Genomic DNA, 24347 nt, shown 5'->3' on the forward strand with positions numbered 1-24347 from the left:
CAAAAGTGACTCAAAACTTGAATTCAAACAGAAAACTAACATTTTCTTTTGACTCATTTTTTTTTTGAGTTTTTAACCCCACATCTGCATTTTATCTACGAAAATGCCATTAACCCTTTTTTTTTTTTTTTTCGAAAATGGCTTCTTTACTGTCTCAACCTCATTTTCTTCAAGTATTTACAATATTGCCACTGCCATGAATAGTGGGAACAACCTTGTACGAACTGTTTGGAGCTTTTAATGCCCTTTAATGCACGTAAATCTCTTTACACTCTCTCTGTTTCAATTGTTATGAACTAAAAACAACATTTCTTTCACTTTCTCTCCATATTCATCCAAAAAACTGAAGCTTTTGATTCAAAATTGTTTGGAGCCATATTTCTTTCGTTTTGACTTACGGTTGCTTTCGTTTGAGGTTCTGGGTGGTTGGAGAAGACCCTGTGTGCAAACAAAGTCATCTCACCTAGTTTAAGGTACGAATTTGAATTTTTTTCAAAATTTGTTCGCGTAGAAGACTTACAAGTAAGTCATCTGTATGTAGAAGACTTACTGATGAGTCTTCTGGTCAAACGGACGACTTAAACTAAGTCGTCCAGCTTTGTTTGGTGAAAAAAAACAGTCCAGACGACTTATATATAAGTCGTCTACGAGAAACAGGCTAGTTTTGCATTTGACCGAATCGTGTCAGATCTTTGACTATTTCTGGACGACTTATAATTCAGTCGTCTCTCGGAAAGTTAAAATTTCAATATTTTATTAAACTAGACGACTTACGTGTAAGTCGTCTTAGGTTAGTTTTGTAGTTGAAAAATAAAACTTCATAATTTAATTTTTACCAGACGACATAATATAAAGTCGTCCCGTCAGAAGACTTAATTTAAAGTCGTCCGGGGAAAGCAAAGTCGTCCAGAATTTTTCCCAATTAAGTCGTCCAAACCTTGCTTATCCCGGACGACCTTAAATTAAGTCGTCTAGCTGGACGACTTTTAGTTAAGTCGTCTGGAGAAAGTTAAATTTCAAGTTTTATTTTTCAATTACAAAACTAACCTGGGACGACTTACGTGTAAGTCGTCTAGTTTGAATAAAATATTGAAATTTTTACTTTCCAGAGACGACTGATTTATAAGTCGTCCAGAAATAGTCAAAGATCTGACACGATTCGGTCAAATGCAAAACTAGCCCGTTTTTCGTAGACGACTTATATATAAGTCGTCTGAAATTTTTTTTTTAACAAACAAAGCCGGACGACTTAGAATTAAGTCGTCCCTTTTAATTTTCAATTGCAAAAGTGACCTCTTTAGACGACTTACCTTTAAGTCTTCTGGACGACTTAAATCTAAGTCGTCTGCGATAATGTTTGTTGAACTTCTTCATTTTCTCTATGTTTACTAATGTGTTTTATTTTGAATATTTGCAGATGATTTTTAAGTTACATGCAGTGTATGGAGAATGGTTGTTGAGAGATTTCCGTTGGGATTTTGTGGTTGATGATCTCAAAGGAGCAAGATTGTTTTTATTGAATGAAGATTCAACACATGCTGAACTTGTTGCAATGGCTCAAGAAGATTATAACCTGGACATGAGATCAGTGACTGTGGAGATTAGCTACTCATTACCAGCAGAAATGATGATGACTCCAGGCAGTCCTCCCATTCATGTTACAAGTGATAGACAAGTTCGAAACTTGCTCGAGATACTCAAAACGCATAGAGTATGTCTTTGTGTATCAAGCCGCAGCAAGGTGGAAACGGTTTCAGAGAAAAGAGAAGAAGCTGGTGAATGGGAAGAAGATGTTGGTGATAATGATGAAGCTGGTGAATGGGAAGAAGATGTTGGTGATAATGATGAGGCTGATGAATGTTTTGAAGATGTTGGTGATAATGAGTCTGTTGAAGATGAAAATCAAGATGGGGAGGAGGAAAATGGGGAGGAGGAAAATGGGGAGGAGGATGCTGATAACACTATTGTTGGTGAAACGGATCAGAATGGTGGGGATTACAGTCTTTATGGAAAGGTTCTAGATGAGGACGAGGAAGATGATGATAATATTTGTTTTGAAGAAATTGAAAAGACATATGCTAAGACAAATGCTATTGAAGGAGGAAAATCGGATTGTACCAGCATCTATGTCAACCAGAGTTTTGTTAGCAAGGATGCACTGCTTTCAGAGCTGCGGTTGACAGCAGTGAGGGGTAGGTTTTCTTTCAGAATATACAAATCAACAAAAACTCTCCTTGTGGCAATATGTCGGGTTAGCGGTTGTGGATGGAAGATCAGAGCGAGTGTGAAACATGGGACAAACACGTTTTGGGTAACAAAGTATGTGGAAAAACATTTATGCTCAATTGGAGACCGAATCGCTCAGCGGAGACACTGTACTCCAAAGTATGTTGGTAGTCTTTTCATTGATCGTGTTGGGATCATTGATGGGATAACTCCACAGCATATCACTGATGCAATGAAGAACATGTTTGGCATGACGCTTGATTACACCACTTCATACAGAGCACTGTTATATGCACAGAAATTGGTGAGAGGATCAGCAGAAGAAGGGTATTCGCGTCTGCCTTCATATCTCGAGCAAATCTCCATTGCAAATCCTGATTCTATCACGGCTATAGAACTTGATTCTGAGAAAAGATTTAAGTATCTATTTCTCTCTTTTGGAGCTTCTATCAAAGGTTTTAAGTATCAGAGAAGGGTCATTGTGGTGGATGGAACTCACCTAAGTGGAAAGTATGGAGGTGTTATGTTAGTTGCAGCCGCACAAGATGGCAATTTTCAGATATTCCCATTGGCTTTTGGGATCGTGGATGCTGAAGATGAACCTTCTTGGGAATGGTTTTTCACAAAATTGGCTAGTTGTATATCTCATGACAAGCCTCTGGTGATAGTCTCTGACCGGCACGCGGCCATTAAAAGTGCGTGTGAGAAGGTGTTTCCTTGGGCAACCCGAGGAATATGTTATTATCACCTTCAAGATAACATTGTCAAAAAGTTTAAAGGGAAACATCTCATGTACTTGGTGAAAGGGGCTGCTTATGCGCACACGGTTCACGATTTTAACCGGTACATGGCTGAGATACGGAGTGCAAACCCGGAACTTGCAACGTATTTGGAGAAGGCCGACGCCAAGCTATGGTCAAGGGTTTATTGTAAGGGGAACAGGTTCAACATAAAAACAAGCAACATCGCTGAATCTATTAATTCCGCACTGAAGCGAGCAAGAGGATTTCCGATTCCGTTCCTGCTGGAGTTCATAAGGCAGAAGTTAGGAAAATGGTATTGGAAAAGGAGACAAGATGCTTTGAGTCTCCCAACTGTACATAGCCGGGGTGTTGAATACTTGCTTGCTGTTCGATCAGAGATAGCGGATACGATGACGGTCGAACCAATTGATGGATGGCGTTTCTTTGTCAAAGGTGGCAAAATGGACTGTGCGGTTGATTTGGAACATGTAAAGTGTGGTTGTGGTGTCTATGGAGTGGAGAAAATACCTTGCTCTCATGCTATAGCAGCTGGAACACATGCTGGTGTGCATATCGACACACTTGTATGTCCACTTTACTCAAAGAATCATCTGTATGCAGGATACTCAGAGAATATATATCCTATCGTGTCACAACATATTGAGGAACGAGAATGCTTTCCTCCAAACGTAAAGCGTGGTCCGGGGAGACAGAAGAAATCAAGATGGCAATCTTGGTTGGAGCTATCTAGGATGAGGGGACACAAACCCAGGAAGAAACACAGGGCACGGAGATGCTCAAACTGCAAGGAAACTGGCCATACGAAACCACAATGTACACAACCAGTTGACTAGTTGTCCAGACGACCTAAATATAAGTCGTCCAGTCTTGATTACCCGTCCAGACGACTAATTTCTAAGTCGTCCAGTGTTTCGTCTACCTTCTACGAAGTCGTCCAGTGTATTAGACTACCTTCTACTATCCCTTCAAGTGTATTTTTTTTAGACGACCTTTTACGAAGTCGTCCAGTGTATTTAAGTCGTCCAGTGTATTTAAGTCGTCCAGTGTTTAGACTACCTTCTACTATCCCTTCAAGTGTATTTTTTTTTAGACGACCTTTTACGAAGTCGTCCAGTGTATTTTATTTTTAGACTACCTTATTTGTAAGTCGTCCAGCTGGAAAACCTTCCAGACGACTTATTTGTAAGTCGTCCAGCTGGAAAACCTTCCAGACGACTTATTTGTAAGTCGTCCAGCTGGAAAACCTTCCAGACGACTTATTTGTAAGTCGTCCAGCTGGAAAACCTTCCAGACGACTTATTTGTAAGTCGTCCAGCTGGAAAACCTTCCAGACGACTTATTTGTAAGTTAGAAAATCTATACAAGTTAGAAAATCAAATAAATCATACATGCCCACAAACATACAAATAGATTGTGTAAACAAATAGTTCAAATATACAAATAGATTTGTGTATACAAATAGTTCAAATATACAAATAGATTTGTGTATACAAATTGATTTGTGTATCTATACAAGTTAAAAAATCTATACAAGTTAAAAAATCTATACAAGTTAAAAAATCTATACAAATTGATTTGTGTATCTAATCATACATGCCCACAAACATACCACCATCCTCATTATCTTTCAGATGCTGATCAACAAGCTCCGTCCATATAGCCAAAGCCATAGTATCCCTCATAGTCTTCGCATTGGACCTAGCAAAGTCTTTAGGGCTAAAGGGGACCCCAAGAGCATGACATTCAATGTACTTTGCAGCGTACACGCCACAATCACCATTGTTGGCCGTGGGTACATCTTTGAGCAGTCTCTCATATGTGTATCGCTCCAACCCATGCATCTGGTCTCCGCACTCCACAATCAGATAAGGGACCATCTCGAGAAAAGGCTCCATTATCTCATCCCATCTTTCTGGTATGGTAGTTGAAGGTATGCTGTCCCAGACGACTATGTGCCTCTTAGGGATCGATATCCAAATAGCCACCCAATGTTTGTTGTCCAAGTTCAGTGGCGCATAGATATCATCAATGTCCTCCCCCCACTTCTTGTTTGATTGGCAAAATGAAGGCATTGATCCGTCATACAAACTCGCCGCCCCACTAGGTAGCATTTTTCCTAAACCATTGTGATCAGACGACGATGCTTTGAAGACCAGATACTGTTCTCTCCAAGACTGGGTAAAGTTGTGATCCAGGAAGCACATTCGCTCGCTCCGGAAACAATGTGGGTTCTCCTTATACCTCTGCCTCAGCACATTCATCCAAGCATCTATATGCTGCATATAAAATAATACAAGTTAGAACCTTCCAGACGACTTACAAATAAGTCGTCTGGAAGGTTTTCCAGCTGGACGACTTACAAATAAGTCGTCTGGAAGGTTTTCCAGCTGGAAAACCTTCCAGACGACTTATTTGTAAGTCGTCCAGCTGGAAAACCTTCCAGACGACTTATATATTTACAAATCTATACAAAGACAAGTTACCAGACGACTTATTTGTAAGTCTTCTGGAAGGTTTTCCAGCTGGACGACTTACAAATAAGTCGTCCAGCTGGAAAACCTTCCAGACGACTTATATATTTACAAATCTATACAAAGACAAGTTACCAGACGACTTAAAGATAAGCAGAAGACTTACTACGTCTTCCAGCCATGCTTTGGATGTCCGGAGTTTTTGATACCACCAAGTTGGTGATGTACGTGGTTTGTCCTCTTCCTTAGTGAAATAATCACTGCAAACAAAAAAGCAATCAGTTTTGGTAGACTAAATCAAGCTATTATGGGTAAAGCAATCACTTACGGATCAGTTTTCAACCAATCAGCGAGCTCCTTCATCTTAGGTCTGTTTAGTGTGGGAAATGGATTATACTTTCCCACTCTAAGGAGTTTCCTTCTCTCTGCCGTATAAGGAGATATCTGCGTGGGAGCAGGTTTCTTCGTTCGTTCACTCCTTGCACGCACAGAAGCAGTGGGAGCTGTTTGGTCCAATACAACCAGGCTCGGTTCTGAAGCTGGAACGCTTGGATCGGTGGAAGCGAAGCTCGGTTGTTGATCGTTGGAAGCGAAGCTCGGTTGGTCAGTGGAAGTGAGAGGAACAATCTCTTTGGAGGTGACACCATCTGCTTTATCCTCCGGCAAGATCTTATATACCGAGATCGCCTCATCTGCTGTATCCTCCGGCAACAATCTCTGCAATAAAAGAGAACAAGTTAAAGTTGGGAGAGGATTTGGTTCCTGCTGGAGTTCAGACGACTTATTTGTAAGTCTTCTGGAAGGTTTTCCAGCTGGACGACTTACAAATAAGTCGTCTGGAAGGTTTTCCAGCTGGAAAACCTTCCAGACGACTTATTTGTAAGTCGTCCAGCTGGAAAACCTTCCAGACGACTTATATATTTACAAATCTATACAAAGACAAGTTACCAGACGACTTAAAGATTTGATACTAACCTCTTTGGGCAGAGGAGAAGGCTGTTTCTTTTGAGGAGAAGGCTTTTTCGTTTGAGGAGCAGGCTGTTTCGTTTGAGGAGCAGGTTGTTTAGTTTGAGGAGCAGGCTGTTTCGTTTGAGGAGCAGGCTGTTTAGTTTGAGGAGCAGGCTGTTTCGTTTGAGGAGTAGGCTTTGCCTTTTGAGGAGTAGGCTTTGCTTTTGAGGAGCAGGCTGTCTGGTGGGAGGAGTAGGATGATTGGTTTGAAGTGTAGGCTGATCCTTTTGAGGAGTAGTCTGTTTGTTACTAACCCCGGTTTCTGGGGCTTGTGGGGTAGGGTGTTTTTTACTAACCCCGGTTTCTGGGGCTTGAGGGGTAGCCTGATTGGTGACACCAACCTTCTTCTCCACAGCTTCCAATCTATCGGAGATCTTCCTAATCTCCCTGATGCACTTCTTAAACCCATCTTTCATCATGTCACCTAAGCCACTTCTTAAGTCCTTGAACATGTTTTCTAACTCCTCTCTGGTCACCCAACTAGCCTCTTCTCTAGCCTCTTCTGTAGCCTCTTCTGTAGCCTCTGTAGGAGCCTCTTCTCTAGCCTCTTTAGGAGCCTCTTTAGGAGCCTCTTTACGAGCTTTCTTCCGAGGTCTCTGATTGTCTTCCTCCACCTCCTCCACAACCATCTCTTTGGCTCTTTTCGATGGAGTCACAAACTTGGGTTTTGTACCAGTGACTTCCCAGCAATCCATGGTCCACTTCCACGGTCTCCGATCATACATCACTTTAATGATGTTCTCCGCGGGCACGTCATCAACCTCAGAGTCCCATTTTGGCCACATTTCACTAATGTCCTTCTCAACAAAGTTGATCACGCGGGTCTGCAGTAAATAGAAGAAGAATCGAGTTAGATATTTGAAACAAAATACTAAATAGACGACTTAATTATAAGTCGTCAACTAAGTCGTCCAGCTGGACGACCTTCCAGACGACTTATTATAAGTCGTCTACTAAGTCGTCCAGCTGGACGACCTTCCAGACGACTTATAATAAGTCGTCTACTAAGTCGTCCAGCTGGAAGACCTTCCAGACGACTTATAATAAGTCGTCTACTAAGTCGTCCAGCTGGAAGACCTTCCAGACGACTTATAATAAGTCGTCTACTAAGTCGTCCAGCTGGAAGACCTTCCAGACGACTTATAATAAGTCGTCTACTAAGTCGTCCAGCTGGAAGACCTTCCAGACGACTTAATTAAGTGAAGATGGAAAGGTACCTGACTCAAGATAGCAGCTTTCATGAATCTGCGGCCTCTGCTGCCGTCGTAAGCCAGAATCGGTGGAGACGGACTGTTTGCTCTGGGTAGACCAATACTAGCACCCAATCCCGGAATAGCTTCGTACGCCCAGACCTGAAGAACTTGTATAAAGCCATCCACGGTGTAACAGCCAGTAATATCTTTGTTCCACAAAGAGTCCATCAGCACCTTAAACGCGACTCTCCCCCATGGATAATTCTCAAACCTTTCTAAATCCATCACTAGCCTTGCGAGAGTAGCTCGTGTAGCGCTTGAGAACTTTTTCCCTTCAATGAATCCAGTGAAGATGGAAAGGTACGCGAGTCGCTTGCGATCTTCCCTGGACCAATCCCCGCATCTCTTCAGTGCTGCTATTATCTGATCAGTACTTGGCCCAGCTTCCCGATGAACTCCCATCATCTCCCAGAAAGAAACCATCTGTGGGGTAACTTCACATTCTGGTGTCTCAAGGTCCTCGATGTAGTCGCAGTTTAGACCAGTGATGTTTTCAAACTCTAACAGTGAAAACCTCGCAGGTTCTGGACCAACGAGACACCACATCTCGTACTTCTTCTTAATGTCCAGCTTTAAACCGAGCAAGTGGTGAACCAGCCTTGAAGCCCAACCAAATCCCTGCTCCTTGAACTTGATGAAAACTCCCAATCTCGACTCCTTGAGCTCTTCAAATTCAGCATCAGTGAGAGCTTCCCTAAGAGCAGTATGCAACTTCGTGTTATCCGTATGATACGAAATGCTATTGTGGGGTTCTGGCTCTTCCCCTAATGTGTATAACCTACGGGGGAGTTCGGGAATATCCATCCTTTTTGTCTGCAAAATAATCAAAGACAACAATAGAAGTCAGAACACAAGCTAAATCAATCACGCCTTAATTGTTACTCCAGACGACTTAGTAGACGACTTAAATATAAGTCGTCTAGAAAGTCGTCCAACTGGACGACTTAGTTGACGACTTATATTTAAGTCGTCTGGAAAGTCTTCCAAATGGACGTACTAAGTCGTCCAGGTTGAAGACTTTCCAGACGACTTACTTACAAGTCTTCCAGTAGAAAAATTTCAAGCGGACCTGATTAGTCGCAGAAGGAGTTCGAGTACTCGTCATTGTGGTTATAGATCTGAAAAAATAAACGTGAAACGGTGAGAATGAGTAAATTGAAAGAGACAACGTTTTATGTTCATCTTTTCCACGAGTTTGATGACTTACCGGCGTTAGGGTTTACAGAGAAACGGCGCTACGGTTTACAGAGAAGAAGCGGCGGCGCTAGGGTTTAGAAGAAGCGGCGGCGCTAGGGTTTAGAAGAAACGGCGGTGCTAGCTAGTGTTTAGAGTAAGCGGCGGTGAGAACGTTGGTGAGCACGGTGGCGAGGGCGACGGTTTGTTTGGAAATAGTGGAAGCGGGGGCGCTAGGGTTTAGAGGAATCGGCGGCGCTAGGGTTAGAAGAAGCTGCGGCGACAACGGTGAGAATGAAGTGAGATAGATAGCCGACGTTGAGAACGATGGTTGTTCGGAAATAGTGGGAATTCGAATCGCCTTTGATATCGCCGGTGAGAGAGAACTGTTAGGGTTTCTGTTCGCGGAAAATGAAAAAAAAAAAAAAATCACCTTATATATTGGGTAAATAATCCGGTTAGCTTTAAAAGTACATTGGTAAACTTTAAGGTTTGGTCCGGTTTAGACGACTTATTCTGGCTGATAATGTACATCAGACGACCTAATATTTAGTCGTCTGGGAACAGAAGACTAAATATTAAGTCGTCCATTACCCTAAAATGAACCCCTAAACTAAAATGACTAAATTAACTTACTAACCACGTTATAAAATCAAATTATACTTCAATAGTGTTTACTATACACAGAAATGAACACGCCTAGGTAATTTTAAAAATTTTCAAAAACGGTTTTAATGCTTTCCAAAATCTAACCCTAAGAACACATACAATACTACAACATATGTTGATGAAACATAAACTAAAGAATATCATGACTCACTACTTTCACTCATGTGGGCTGAAAACAATTGAAATTTGTTATATATTAATTTATATCTCTTAAGACATATGTTAATTACATAATTCCAATTTTTCACTTATCAAAATATTTTTTACAAAATTTTTAAATTATGTTTAAGAATAACTGTCCAGACGACTTAATTTAAAGTCGTCTGGACGACTTATTTTCAAGTCGTCTGTTTACAGACGACTTGCGAGGGGTAGAAACGTAAAAAAAAATCCGTTTTTTTGTTTGTTCACAAGGAGATAGTTGTAATTTCAATAGCCTTTTAGGTTACTTTTGCCTTTGACCCAAGTTGGGGTACTCTTTTGGGTTTGACTCCAAGTTTTGAGTCACAATTGGTAATTCTCCCTCTTTATACTCTACATTAAAAGTTCAATAAAAATGTAAGTAATAATTAAAAATGGAAATATAATAGACGAACGATTCATGGAAAACAAAATTTTCTCAATTTCTTTCATTACCGAACAAGATAGTACAAGATTATAACTTCAGCAAAGGTTTTAAGAGTTAAAAACATGGTCTAGTATTGTCTAAATTCACTATAAGGTTATCTAAACCGCATCAATAATTTTTTTGGTTAACTCAGTTACGGAAGAAAAAAAATAGGTTAATGTTATACACCAAAATACCAAATTTAATGTAATTATCAACGAAACACTAAAAGTGATACCATTTTATTGAATTTGGTGTAATATAAATAGTATTGTATTTTAAATAATGTATTTTACTATTTAGCTTAATTATCTATAAATGAGTTTTATCCATTAATTTTAATTTATAGTTTAAGATAAATATATAATACTATTTTAAATATTTATTTTCTCACTACTAATATTATTGTATTTTTATTTTAATTAATAATGTAACTAAATAAGTAATATCAAGGGTTACATCAAATTTAACAAAATAAAATGCTTCGCATTTTTAAATATATAAATTTTTAATTTCAACTAATATTTAATAAAATTAATAAATAAGCATATAATACATAATTGTTCTTGTATAAAATTTGGTGTGATGGTTGAAGATGAAAAGTAAAATTTAACACCAAAATTGGTGTTATTTAACACCAAAGTTGAATTTGGTACTATGTTTATAGTTGCCCTTACACCACATAGTGGATGAACTATTATGACCTTTTATATAAGAGACAGCTTGAATTAAATTATAGTTTAATGTCGAAATCATTTTTAAAAAAAGAAATTGATTGAAATACCATAACTTAGATACCGCATTTTAATACTAATGTTAAGCAAAAATATCATAATATTTGAAATTAAAGTTTAGTAATTACTGTTTAGAATAATATTTAGAAGGAGTTGAAGTTATAAACTTTCAAATTTGCCAAAAGTGATTCTTAAACATTCATCAATGATTTAAGAGGTTTAATTTAATTTTTTCATCACATTTTTTTAAAAAATTGGGTTAAAAACTTAAGATATGAATGAAAATAGTTATATTTTTTGAGCAAAAATGATTATCATTTAAAAGTAAATTTAAAAATTGGTATTGAATGTGGTAAAATTAGAATTTTTTACTTTTTCTTTACTTAATATTTATTGATGGTGTGAACCTGGTGGGCTCATGTATAGGCTTCTATGGGTGCAACTAAAAACTATCGAGTGGGCTTGTATCACCTTCTTTTACTTCTCATGTTTGACTTAAATGCTTTTTCGAAAATGGATGTGACATATTGAAATGCATACTGGATCCGTGAGATGTTTGTGGAGGCAGAATTTACATGTTGTTCAAGATACGATCTAGTCAAGTAGCCAGACTATCTTGTTTAAATGAGATACTTCATTTGTAATATTTTACGGTCCACATTTTATTGAGTCTATTGACACAATCCGACCTCCATGAGAACCGTCCACTTTCTTTCTAGAATCCAAAGATGTTTTAAAAGCAAGTTTAAGATCAAAAAAAAGAAAAAAAAATATAAGATCTATCACTATCTCTCTAGGTTTGTTTAAATGCTGAATGCATAATATGCAGATATGCAATGACATGGTTTGAAGCCACCACATTCTCCATTTCTTCTAATAATTATGGAGACCTAAAATAAGAGTTTTACAGTTTAGTTAAAAGTTTGTTTTCTGTTTCTCCTTGAAACTCTCTCTTCCTTTGATTTTCCAAACAAAAACCTTTGTTTCAGAATCAAAATAGACACAAGTAAACGGCTAAAAAGAAAAGAAAAAAAGAACGTTAACACACGACCACAACAAACAGGAAACAAAAACAAAGAAGAGAAAAATCAACCATTTAGAGAATTTGAGTTCAAGAGAAATTTTCAAAAATATTTATTTATTCCCTCTTCATCATCAATGAAGTCTTGTGGGTTACGTTGTATGTTTATTCTCCTGTCGTTTCCATACCTCCTTCAAGCCGACCTCTCGTCTGATTACTACAGCAAAACATGCCCTGACTTCGACCAAACCCTCGTCCAAGTCGTCACCGACAAACAGATCGCTGCTCCCACCACAGCCGCAGGAACACTCCGTCTCTTTTTCCACGACTGCATGGTCGACGGCTGCGACGCCTCGATCCTCGTCGCTTCTACTTCCCGTAAAACCTCGGAACGAGACGCCGACATCAACCACTCCCTCCCCGGAGACGCATACGACCTAATCACCCGAATCAAAACCGCCCTCGAGCTAAAATGCCCCAGCGTAGTTTCCTGCTCCGACATCCTCGTGGGAGCGACGCGCAGCCTCGTCACAATGGTCGGAGGTCCAAGAATCAACGTCAGATACGGACGCAAAGACAGTCTCGACTCCGATATGAACCGCGTCGAAGGAAAGCTAGCTCGCCCCAACATGACGATGGACCACATCATCTCCATCTTCGGCTCGGCTGGTCTGACCGTTCAGGAGATGGTGGCTCTCGTCGGATCGCACACGATCGGCTTCTCCCACTGCAAAGAGTTCGCGAGCCGCATCTTCAACAGCAACTCCGAGCACAGCGCTGACTTTTGCCCCGAAGGGATGAACGCGAAATACGCGGCGGAGCTGAGGAAGCTCTGCGCGAACTACACCAAGGACGCGGAGATGTCTGCGTTTAATGACGTTTTTACCCCCGGGAAGTTTGATAACATGTATTACAAGAACTTGCAACACGGTTACGGGCTGCTCGAGTCGGACCAGGCGATTGCGTTTGATAACAGGACGCGTCCGTTTGTTGATCTCTACGCGGCGAACGAAACGGCGTTCTTCGACGCGTTTGCGAAGGCCATGGAGAAGTTTAGCGAGCAGAGGGTGAAGACGGAGTTGAATGGAGACGTTAGGAGGCGGTGCGACCAGTACAATGACTACAGGGGGTAAAACTATAAAAGTTACCTCTTTAAACACATTCACACGTAACAAACAAACAAAAAATCTGTCATATTATTATCAGTAGTTATCACCACAATGGTCAGTGATTGTTGAGTTGTTACATTTATTGGTTGAAACTTGTATCAATCAAGGCATATGGTGGACAAATCTTTTTCTTGAAATTTTTTCGTGTCAATGAGAGTGTTTTTTTCTTTGGTTTTTGTATGTTGATTTATTTATTAATTCTAATATTATTTGCCACAAATTAAGATAACATATCAAATTCAAATATGTTTATCAGCACAAACCATGTTCAAATAATATAATTGTCAAAAATAAAGAGTTGATTAATACGAATAACAAGTTGGAGAAAAATATCAAATGATTTACAGATACAAGGATGCCTAAAGGTAGAGGGAGAAAAATATAAATGTATTAATGAAAAGAAAGCAAAAGAGGATGGATAAAAAAAGACTTCAACAAGGTTTTTTCTTGTCCAATTTCAAATGTAATTTGTACCATTTGCTTTTCTTCTTAAGCGTCTCAGACTGATCACAAGTACTTGGTTTCTTGTTCTTCTCTCTGCTGCTTTCTTCCTCTTCCTCTTCCTCCTCGTCCTCTTCTTCCTGCTCAGTTGGTGCAGGCGCCTCGGCCGCTGCCTTCTTGAACGAGCTCTTTCTTAGTCTGTTCAGTCTGTTCTTGCTCGAGCTCCGCTTTATCACTGGACCTGTTGTGTAGGCTGAATGAATTTCATTTCTCTGCTTCAGAAGCTCATCAATCTGTAACATGAAAATAACAATTAACCTAGACAAAGAATTTGGTCTTGTTTACTCAAAGCTATGGCATATCTTCTCTTCTTTGTATGTCAATGGTGGTACGAGTTTTACAATGAATAAAAAAAAGACTAACCGATTGCATTTCCTGAGCGTATCTACTGGTCATATCGGTGAACTGCACAAGCACTTCCCTGTACTCTGTCTCAAACTTTGCAAGCTCTGCCCTTTTAGTGAGGATCTGAGCTTCTACAGACCTAAGGTCTTCTTTTTCTTGAGTATATGAGGCAGCACAAAGAACTTGGATTGTGTAGTTCACGCTTTTGAAAAAATTATCACCTGATAAAAAGGAACATGTCATTGACGACCAAGTCGGATTTAATCAAGTGCTGAATCCATACAGATTACAAGCCTAGAAAAACTGACCATAGACAGCAAAAACGTGAGTGCCAGCCTTAAGCTCAGTAAGTTCGCATTGCTGAAACCCATCAAGCTTTTTGAAGAACGCAGTTTCTGGATCCTTTGCTTGAGCCATCTAGAGCAATAATAAAAATCAAGTCACGTTGAGTAAAGAAGGAAACTTAATAGTGACAAAGTGAACTTACCGAATTGTTGGTATGATCCAACCGGTAGACAGGGAAACCGAGAAAGTACATCCCGGCAGATGTTATCTTGCCAGTTCTTTTGCTGTCCTCCTGTACCATGAAGAAGAAAAAATCTTCAAATTAGTTATTCTACCACATGTAACAACGCATTAGTTCCATTGAACAGACAGGTTTTTCGCTTCAATCAATACCTGCAGGGCTAAGCTCAATCCGCTATTGGCTTCTTGATCAAAGTAGAGTAACTGCACAAGCACATGCACATTTTAGTTAGTTGTCAAATACTTTTGGCATTTCCATATCAGTTTAGTGTCGGAGGAGCGAAACCTTGAATTTGCTTTTGCTAGATGATTCTACTCTGCAGACCAACCCGGAACTTACTTCCTCTTCTGTTACTGTGACAGCATAAAAGTGTGCACATTGCTTTTCAACCTGTAAGAAAAACAATAGACTTAGATGGGGGTAAGACACTCTCATTAACACACACAAGTGAGATCACAGCCAAGCATGGGCTACAATAGCTCTCACCTTTTTAGTAACAGCTTGTCCAAGTAAAAGAGGATCAACTGAAACTCTGCCATTAAGAGCCTCCTCCAATATAGTTGCAGACACAGATGTTTTAATCGGCACACCGAGTTTGCTATTTCGTTGGAAATTTCAGAACACATGCTCAGCTTGCATTTAATAAAATCTATGTCCAGCTATATAAGAATGAAACAGAGAAGTCCATATCAGAAATAAACCAACCAACCTAAACAAAGCTGCAAAGACAGTATTAACAGCTCCTAAACTTGAGAGATCCAGCTCCAGCTCTTGGCCTTCTGCTTCAACGGCCTGTGAAAGAGAAGGGATTTGCAATTAGCAAAAAGTCTTATATTTTATGAAGCGTATAATTCAGACATGAAGAACGTCCCTAACGAACAACATTACTTGTAGAGACAAGAATCCTATCTTAAGCTCAACTGTCTAATAGTACTTATCAGACAAGAAGCAAAAGCTGACCTCAAAACCAGCAGAATCATACTGGCGGCGTTTCTCAGGGTCAGACAAGATGTTGTAGGAAAAGGTGACCTCCTTAAACATGTCGGCTGCAACAGGGTCATTAGCAGTCTTATCAGGATGGTACCTGAAACACCAAACATTCATTTTGGGAACAGGGAGGGCTTAAACAGGACGAGTTACTAAAATGTTTGTGCAGATAATGCAGTAATCAATCTCCAGAGAGAGAGAGAATTAGCCTAAACCAAGCCGAATCAAACCAAATGTCTTCCATAATGATTAAAAAGGAGCAATTCACAGTAGCCATTAACTAGCTGCAAGAGTTGCGGATAAATTGAATTAAAAGATTCATCTTTTAGACCTAAACAAATCGAATTCAATTGTAGACTAACAACCCTAAAATTTCAAGAAGACTTCGAACCAAAGAGAGAGGGAGAGAGAGAATCAAATAAAAGGAAACCTACTTGAGAGCTAGTTTCCGATAAGCGCTCTTAATCTCCTGATCCGTAGAGTTCTTCAAGACTCCAAGAACCTCGTAAGGGTCCCGCCGGAGCTGCTTCTCCGCATCCTTCTTCTCCGACTTGGATCTACTATTAGCTGCCATGTTTCCTTCCACTCTTTAAGAATCCACACTTTAAAAAACCAAAGAATCTCCGGATGGAATGCTCAGAGGAGGGAGGATATAATCAACTCTTATCGATTACTCTTCCTTCATTTCTGCAATCTTTCCCAGAAAACTCAAGCTGGAACAAAGCGACGGAACCCTAGAATCACGCACCAGCAACCACTCTCTCTATCTGAGCAGGTTCGTAGAGAGATAAGACTGAACTGTCAAGGAAGAAACCGGAGGAGAGAGAGAGAGAGAGAAGTAGTTTAGTTTGGGGTTCGAGATGAAGGAATTTAAAACTCTCTAGATTTTCACTACATTGCGCTGTTTGGCGGCGCGTGTTAGCGGCGCGTGCGACGCTGGACGTTAGGGGCCGCAGGTTATTTTTGTTTTGGCATCTTTTGGGAGGCGCGTACTCATCACGCGGTGTGAGACGGTATATGTTTTAAATAAACAAACTTTGATTTGTTAACACTTAACAATTGATTATCCAACTCATATGAGTTAAGACCCTTCTTTATTTTTTAATTATTATTTTTATTTATCAAACATTATTTTTTTAATTCATTTTCCTCTTCAATTGTATTGTTTGTTTCTCTTTGTTTTGCTTTTGTTACATCTTAAATTCAAAACTGATAGGAGGTACTATTAACCCATAATTAACTTTTTATACGTGTCTGTTTATACACTCAGCAACAGGTAAGATTTCTCTAAGAATTGGATGTGACATGTAGAAATAATTAGTTGTCAATATATTAATCTAATCTAATATGGTTAATAATCATAAAAATATTTGCTATTTAATTTGGGGGGGGGGGGGCGGGGTTGGGTTTAGTAACAGTGTTGTTGACTATGACTATATAATATTTTGATTTAATTCTTCTCTAGTTAGAGTATTTTCCAATTTAATTAGCTGGTGGATTAAGAAAGACCATCTTTAATACTGTCTCAACTTGTTAGTTTTTTTTTCTTTCTTTTCTGTCCTATCTTCACAAAAAGACTGTGATGCTGGCTTGCATCAGTGTACAACTTTTCAGGAATATGTTTTATAACAACAAAGATGGTCCACATGATATATTGATTATAATATTGAAAATTTTGAAACCACAGCGACGAGGACAATTCAACGCAATCAGAGCGTCATTATCATGTTGGGTTTCATATTCTACTAAATTAGTGATTTGACCAAATCTTTTGTTGGCCTTTTATCGAGGATAATGGGTCAAATTTATGATTGTTTTGTAACCATAGTTTTTTTAAAGCAATGACTAAGGTATACTTTACCGTCTTTGATTATTTTAGATTGCAACATTGGAGAACGACATATTTTCAAATTTCAAAATGTTACTTTCACTTCAAGAGATCGAGATGTATTATATTATAATTATCACCCTAAATATCGGGATTCCTACTACGAAAATGATTGGAACAGGACCAGGAACCCCTAGTCTTAAGGCTACCACAACAAAACGGCATATGCCTGCGAAGTTGCGATTGTTGCTAGTTGATGGGTTTATCATCGTGATCATACTCTTAACTTATTTACTATTCATGGGCTTTGATAACTAAAAGCCCAATATTTTAATCAAAACGGGCCCAAAACGTTAAATCTCCAAACGCACCTAATCAAGAGCGACCGCAAATGTTCTTTCAACTACTCGAAGTCTCCAACAAAACCACAAAACTGCTTATCGTGTGACAATATTTAATCTATCTAGTGGTATGAGATTCTACGATTAGAAGAAAAAGAAGATATTTTTTTTTCCCAAATTGAAATATTATAATAGAACAGAAAACAGGCCAAACCCGATACACATCCGAAGTCCAAAACAAAAAGCCCAGTCAACAAGAATACGGGCCAAAACAGACGGTTAGGCCTGAGGCCCAACAACCGGAAAACAACACAAAACCCAAAAACGGGCCCTCGGCCCACCAAGTCAACCGTGTAACCGATCAAGGAAAACGCGTAGAGGAGGCTGGCTCGCCACGTGACCAGATCTGTGCCATAGACGCTATACGCGTCGTCACTGCCTTGACTCCACCGCCTGCATCTTGACGTCACCGGAATAAACACCTCTCGCTCTACGTTCATTGGACGACGCTCTGTAACCAACAAGCCTCTAACGAACCAAACACCCTTTTCCACCGCACTGTCTTCACGCCAGAGAAAGACCCTCCGACTTTGAACCACATCAAACGCTGGACACGCGAATTGAGAACACCGCTTCTCGCCACCAGCGATCGAAGCTATTGAGACACCAGGCTCACCGGAGCTCTCTTACTTACCCTCTCTTCACGATCGAAGATATATAATATTCGAATAAAGCATGTGATAATATTTTATATTTAATCTAGTGGATAATTGTAAGTTCTCTCCCCATACTTCACATGTGATACAATATACATTTATATCTTTTTATTCTAACATTTAAATCCAGTCTTAGTGGAAGACAAAATTACGTGATTCGTTATGAAAAGTTCCATCCTCCCTTCATCAATGTTTTTGGTCAATTGTCACATACATATCACAAAATCACCAGACCACATGGTCATGATGATCATCAACACACATTGTATAAAATAATGTAAAGTTCATACTTTTCTGTAATCATCTTTTGTACTTAACTATCTATACTTTAAAAGAAAAATCTTTTGTACTTAACTATCTATATAAATATACATCACATGTTCGTTATTTTCATAACTCTACATTAACAAGTAAATACTAAACCTATTTATTAATAACTTCGTGTGAAGCAGTGAAGGTCATTCAACCACATATGGTCGTGAGAATTTCATGTCTTATGTTTTTTTTCTGATGACATTAAATTTATTCACCACTTTAGAAATGTAGCAAGTATACAAGAATAGAGTTGTAAAGAATCGTAGAAGCGAAAACGTTTTCAGCATTTTACAACTCATTATACTACGGATCACAAGTTGGAGAATTCAAACAAACCATCACCTTAACAATCCTTCATATTTATATTGACCCTTGTAACTGAAAAAAGAGAACTGTACTGTGCATGGTTTATGACTAACCCTATACTGTTCCATTATCATACAACACGTTCATAAAATTAAGAGAGACTACTCAACGGTCACGACAAAAGACTGTTAAACAGCCGAGACCCTTAAGTTCCAAACCTTAACGGAAAGATCAAGACTCCCACTATAAACCACACAAGAATAATCAGAATTAGAATCCGAACCGGAACCAGAAACCGATACAGCCAAACACTTAACAGGTTTGGTATGTCCTTCCAAAACCGCCAAACAAGAATAACCATCTTTCTCCAACAACCCTCTCCTCCAAACCCTCAAGCTCTTATCTGCTGATCCACTCAACACCAAATCAGACACAACCGCTAAACACATAATCGCTTTCGTGTGCCCCCTTAAAGCTCCCACCACAGTCATATGTAACTCCCCATCAGCATCATCTCCGTGGCTTAATCTCTCCCACACAAGAATCGATCTATCACACGCTCCTGAGTAAAGAACCTTCCCGTCTTCGCTAACGGCCAAAGCGTTCACCGCCGAGAGATGTTTCTTTAAAGTAGCGACCAGAGAGTGATTCTTGTCCTTCTTGCTCCACACTTTGATCGTCTTATCCGCCGAACCCGTGTAGCAAAACGCGTCTCGAGACACCACGATGGCGTTAACGGCGTCGTCGTGAGCCTTTTCAATAGACTCCAAGCATTTGAAATCGGATGTTCTCCAAATCTTGAAACTCCTGTCCCACGAAGCAGAGTAAAGCAAAGAGCCGTCTAGTGACAAGGCCAGAGATGAAACGGCGTCCACGTGGTGTACCCACGTGCGCTTCTTGTGCCTTCTGACTTCCACGTAGCTTTTTTGAGTGAAGAGGCTGGTGAAACGGTCGTTCATCGTCGGAAGAGTCGCCACGCATTTGTACTTAGCGTCGTCGATGGGCTTCCATACACGAATCTTGTGATCCTGATGAGCGCTTATGAGCTTGTCTCCGAGTATAACCAACGATTTAACCCCTCCGCTCCCGGCGGCAACTATGTTACCGGTGGAACATTCCAACGGTGGCTCACGAGGCCATACACGTATCTCACCGTGGGAAGAGCCGGTGAAGAGTGATTTCCTGGAGAGAGCGAGAGAAGAGACGTATGAGGAGTGACCTTTGATAGTTGCTACGCACTGGTGCTCGACGGTGGAGCTTTGGAGCAGAGAAGAGAGAGATGGAACCAGTGGGAGACTTGGTTGAGACAACAGTGAAGATGACGTGGATGGTTCTGATTGGTGATGAGTAGATTTCTTTTGACATTCTGATCTTGTTTTATTGCAAGACAGAGGACAATAACATGGGAAGAAACTCATTGTTTTAAGCTTTTCTTTGTTTGTCGGGAATGATCTTTGATACACTTTGATATGCTTTGCTTTATATGACGAGACGTATCCCGAGGTAGGGAGGATTTGGGAATAATAATGTAACTATAAAGATTAATAAATGAGTGTTAATGGAGAATTATATAGAAAGGTCAAAGATAATTAAAATAAAAAGGTTTAGGGTAGTGTAGGGTGGGGGGACTAAACAACCATGTGTCGTTAATGTGATAGCTTACTGATGTGTTTGTGTTATTTTAATATATCCTTTTGTTCCTAACTTCACTTTTTGTTATTATTGTAGTTTTCTTCTAATTTGTACTAAGATTTATTTAATGGTATTAATGGAGCTGGGTGATCAAACCCGATGCTTCCAAAAGTTGAGATTAAATTCCTTTATCACGGTCAAATTATCATCATTATCTTTTCGTTGGTGATTTTTTTTTTTGGTGAATACAAGGGAGTGAAAACTCCCAAGTTTAATTTATTCCAACATAAACGTACTACTCGACCACATGCCTCGACTTAGACGGGCCTGAAACATCCTCAATCAACAAAAGATTAACTTCTACTGGAACAACATCAAAAAAATGAAATCCTAACGCTAGAGAAAAAGCATAAGTAGCCAAGCCATCCGCAAGACCATTTGCTTCTCTGAAGACGTGTTTAAAACGGACTATCCAGTCCCTAGAAATAAAGCCATAGTACAGTCGTACTAGGAAGGACAAAGGATGTGTCTCCGCGATCCCTGTCTGAAAGAAACCCACCACCACAGCCGAACCCACTTAATCCACCTCTCTACTCTCACTGCCTTCACCAATTCTTTCTTTTTACTCCATATACTAATATCTTTAGCCTGTTCTTTAACAAACTTCACTCGGTCCCTCCACAGCCGATCTTTTCGTTGGTGATTGATTACCATCTTAAACTTGTTCTCAACTTTAAGCAATTCCAGTAATTAAGTTAATCAATACTCCCTCTGTATCAGTTTAGTTTAAGTAGTTTTTTAAATTTTCTTCACAAAGATTAAAAAGTTATAAAAAAAATTTATGTAATTTATTTTGATTATATAAAAATAGTATTAAATAAATTTAGTTCAGTCAATAAAAAAAATACAATATTATATAACTGATCACAAATTTTAAATGACATTAAATTTTATTTAGAAAATGAAAATATCACTTATTTTGAAACAAAATAGAAAACTTTAAACAACACTTATATTAATATGGAGGGAATACTACGTTTGAACTTTACAGCTAAAGACAATTAAATAGTTTGAACTTTCAAGATACTAACCTTCTAGCTCAATCAAGTCAGGCGAGGAGTATGTGTACCAATATTTTATTCCATTTCGATCATATTTCTTTATATATATATATATGTGTGTCTTGCATATATAAATAAAAAAATCAGATCAACTAATTATCTACTTCGTTTATATTTGAAAAAAATAATTTAATTCGTTTATATTTGATTTTCTATAGTTTTAATTTTGGTTATTGTGGTGGTCATCATCTGAAAGAATGTTAAATTAGTTCAAACAAAAAATACTGTTTACAATCAAAATTGTTTGTTTTGAACTCAAAAAACTTGAAACTTTGATTTACATTAGAGGAAATCATCTTAAAGAGAACTAAGTTCCCATAGCTCTTTGGTAAACTGAGTTGTGGCGGTAGCTGATGCTTGAGATACGATTTCCAACTTATTTATCAATGATTTTTGTCAGCCCCGACGCAGTTTTGGGGTCCTCTCTAAGTCTCCTCTCATTCCATTCCGCCTAAACTGCACATAGAATGGCTTGGAAGACATATCGAAGCAAGAACAGCTCTAGTTTGCTTCGTCTTTTAGTGAGAAGGGGTATAATGTCATTCCACATATTGGTAAAATCCAACCTCAAAAGCTTTCTGGTGAAGCTCGACTACACCTCCCCCAAGTATTTTCACTGAAAAAACAAATGGTTTCTTGTCTCAGGACAGTCTTTGTAGAGCGGACACATAACCACAATGCCACCATTCCATAGTGATATATGATCTCCAGTAGGCAGTCTGTCAAGGATGGCGACCCATGAGTGGAAAGAGAACTTTGGAGTGCTGTAGCGAAACCACACACCTTCGAACCAATCAACTCGTGTCTGCAACCCTCGCAAGAGTTTCCAAGTTTCCTTGGTAGTAAAGCTCGGTTTATAATCATCACCATACTTTCATAATCTGATATCCTCTTCACTCCATAGATCTTTGTAGATTATTTTTCTTAAAATAATTTGAAGAAGGTATATAAATTATTTTACAGATGTGATAAAGAAAAACAGGTAAGAAGAGAATGAAACAATATAATCTGAAATGACTAATTTTGTCTCCTGTTGTAATTAAAACGACAATGAATTTCCACTCAAATATGAAAGAGATTTTTGGAAAAGAAAAAAATTAAACCCTCTAATACAACCAAAAGACCATAAAAATGTTGAACCCCAAATCTCAAAATTTTATGATACTAGGGAACTAGTTTTTTCGTTTGTAGGAATATGAGAGCCAATTTTATTTATGTATGTCATATATTTAGTCTTGCATGGAAAACAAAACTTTATATTTTATTTGATATTACAAACATGGTCAAATACATATAGATATTTTAAAGAGAAAACATTAACATATTTTTCAATTTTATTTTTGATATCATGGACATTTAGGTCCACCATCCTTGTTTTTCCAGTTATTATAACAAGGACATTCTTCTTTATTTCCATACGTTCCGGATGGCACACACAAACACTTTTTACAACAAAGGTTACAATAGAATAGGCATGGCTTCTGGTGAGATGTTGCTGAGCATCGAAAATCGCATGCTTTCGGACATTCTTTACACAAATATAAGCAACATTAAATAAATCACCGTTTAGACAATTCATCAATTATGTAAAAAAAAAAAAGATAACACTTTTTAAAACAACATTATTACCTTCTGGTGTAAGTGAACCTGGTCCTCCTTTCTGAATTTTTCCAAGTGCACATGTTAGTTTGTTGATGACAAAAAATGAATACATTAAATTTACAAATACGTATAATTATTATCTACAAAGATATACCATATGTATTGCCAGAGGTTCAGATGGACTCTCTAGTTCATCCGCCTGTAGAAAAAATAAATAGAAATATAAAAACAGACATTACTGAAACTATAAACCAAAAGAAGATAAAAAAATATATTTGATTACTACATTGGAAAACTGAATAGCAAACAACAAACTGAATACAGTAAGGACAACAATGAGTTTCATCATTTTTTTTTTTTATTGTACGTTTGTTATTAAACTTTTATGTATTTAATCGATTTGATGATTATCTATTTATAACCAAAAACATTGACTTACTATAGAATATTTTAAATTAGTAATGGAATTTGCAAAGTCAAAACATATATTATCATTCCAAATTTGCTAAATACATAATGGTCAAACATATATCATCATTCCTAAATTGCTAAATACATAATGGTCAAAACATATGTTATCATTCCTAAATTGCTAAATACATAATGGTCAAAAACATATATTATCATTCCAAAACTGCTAAATACTTAATGGTCAAAACATATATTATCATTCTAAGATATATATTCTTTGCTAATATATTTCTTATTTAATGATTTCTAAAAAAATCAATAACATAAATACATTTTGCATCATATGATAAAGTCTGGTTGTTAAAACTTACTAGAAACAAAATTTAGTGTGAAATTTTATCTAAGTGTATGCATGAAAAATTGCATACTAATTCTGTAATTTTAAAAAAATATTTACTAGATAGATTATTTGTGAAATGCCATAACTTAAGATGCTAAAAGGTGCCATGAAAAGTTGGGACGATGTGATTTCTCAATATAAATTATTTTATAACGTTATAAAATTGTGTATCTTTCTTATACATTATATTTTGTGATAGATTTCAATAATAAAAATCACAT

The 24347-nt window shown here is 38.2% G+C and overlaps 6 protein-coding genes across 6 annotated transcripts; 2 read left to right on the forward strand and 4 right to left on the reverse strand.

Annotated features, from left to right (window-relative positions):
- Positions 1 to 4: 4 nt before the first annotated feature.
- LOC130512453 (uncharacterized) lies at positions 5 to 4124 on the forward strand. Its single transcript, XM_057010467.1, has 2 exons — positions 5 to 473; positions 1418 to 4124. Exon 2 carries the CDS (start codon positions 1418 to 1420, stop codon positions 3821 to 3823), a length of 2406 nt encoding a protein of 801 aa, XP_056866447.1. The 5' UTR covers positions 5 to 473; the 3' UTR covers positions 3824 to 4124.
- A 416-nt stretch (positions 4125 to 4540) lies between these two features.
- On the reverse strand, positions 4541 to 6629 carry LOC130512457 (uncharacterized). Its single transcript, XM_057010473.1, has 4 exons — positions 6437 to 6629; positions 5790 to 6178; positions 5628 to 5721; positions 4541 to 5266 (listed from the first exon to the last, which is right to left on the reverse strand). Exons 2-4 carry the CDS (start codon positions 5822 to 5824, stop codon positions 4574 to 4576), a joined length of 822 nt encoding a protein of 273 aa, XP_056866453.1. The 5' UTR covers positions 5825 to 6178; positions 6437 to 6629; the 3' UTR covers positions 4541 to 4573.
- A 5222-nt stretch (positions 6630 to 11851) lies between these two features.
- Positions 11852 to 13303, forward strand: LOC108845168 (peroxidase 6). Its single transcript, XM_018621532.2, has one exon. The coding sequence runs from the start codon at positions 12064 to 12066 to the stop codon at positions 13057 to 13059; it is 996 nt and encodes a 331-aa protein (XP_018477034.2). The 5' UTR covers positions 11852 to 12063; the 3' UTR covers positions 13060 to 13303.
- A 70-nt stretch (positions 13304 to 13373) lies between these two features.
- On the reverse strand, positions 13374 to 16301 carry LOC108854314 (chaperone protein dnaJ 16). Its single transcript, XM_018631395.2, has 10 exons — positions 15889 to 16301; positions 15428 to 15551; positions 15177 to 15259; positions 14954 to 15065; positions 14753 to 14857; positions 14620 to 14670; positions 14429 to 14518; positions 14250 to 14358; positions 13960 to 14162; positions 13374 to 13829 (listed from the first exon to the last, which is right to left on the reverse strand). The coding sequence occupies exons 1-10, from the start codon at positions 16026 to 16028 to the stop codon at positions 13527 to 13529; spliced, it is 1320 nt and encodes a 439-aa protein (XP_018486897.2). The 5' UTR covers positions 16029 to 16301; the 3' UTR covers positions 13374 to 13526.
- A 2676-nt stretch (positions 16302 to 18977) lies between these two features.
- LOC108805060 (protein JINGUBANG) lies at positions 18978 to 20523 on the reverse strand. Its single transcript, XM_018580313.2, has one exon. The coding sequence runs from the start codon at positions 20376 to 20378 to the stop codon at positions 19149 to 19151; it is 1230 nt and encodes a 409-aa protein (XP_018435815.2). The 5' UTR covers positions 20379 to 20523; the 3' UTR covers positions 18978 to 19148.
- Positions 20524 to 23059: 2536 nt separating this feature from the next.
- On the reverse strand, positions 23060 to 23664 carry LOC108859240 (gibberellin-regulated protein 12-like). The gene is made up of 4 exons (XM_018633130.2): positions 23602 to 23664; positions 23470 to 23514; positions 23343 to 23373; positions 23060 to 23241 (listed from the first exon to the last, which is right to left on the reverse strand). Exons 1-4 carry the CDS (start codon positions 23662 to 23664, stop codon positions 23060 to 23062), a joined length of 321 nt encoding a protein of 106 aa, XP_018488632.2.
- Between the last annotated feature and the right edge of the window lie 683 nt (positions 23665 to 24347).

This window comes from Raphanus sativus, chromosome 1 (genome assembly GCF_000801105.2).
Source record: "Raphanus sativus cultivar WK10039 chromosome 1, ASM80110v3, whole genome shotgun sequence".
Lineage (NCBI taxonomy): Eukaryota > Viridiplantae > Streptophyta > Magnoliopsida > Brassicales > Brassicaceae > Raphanus > Raphanus sativus.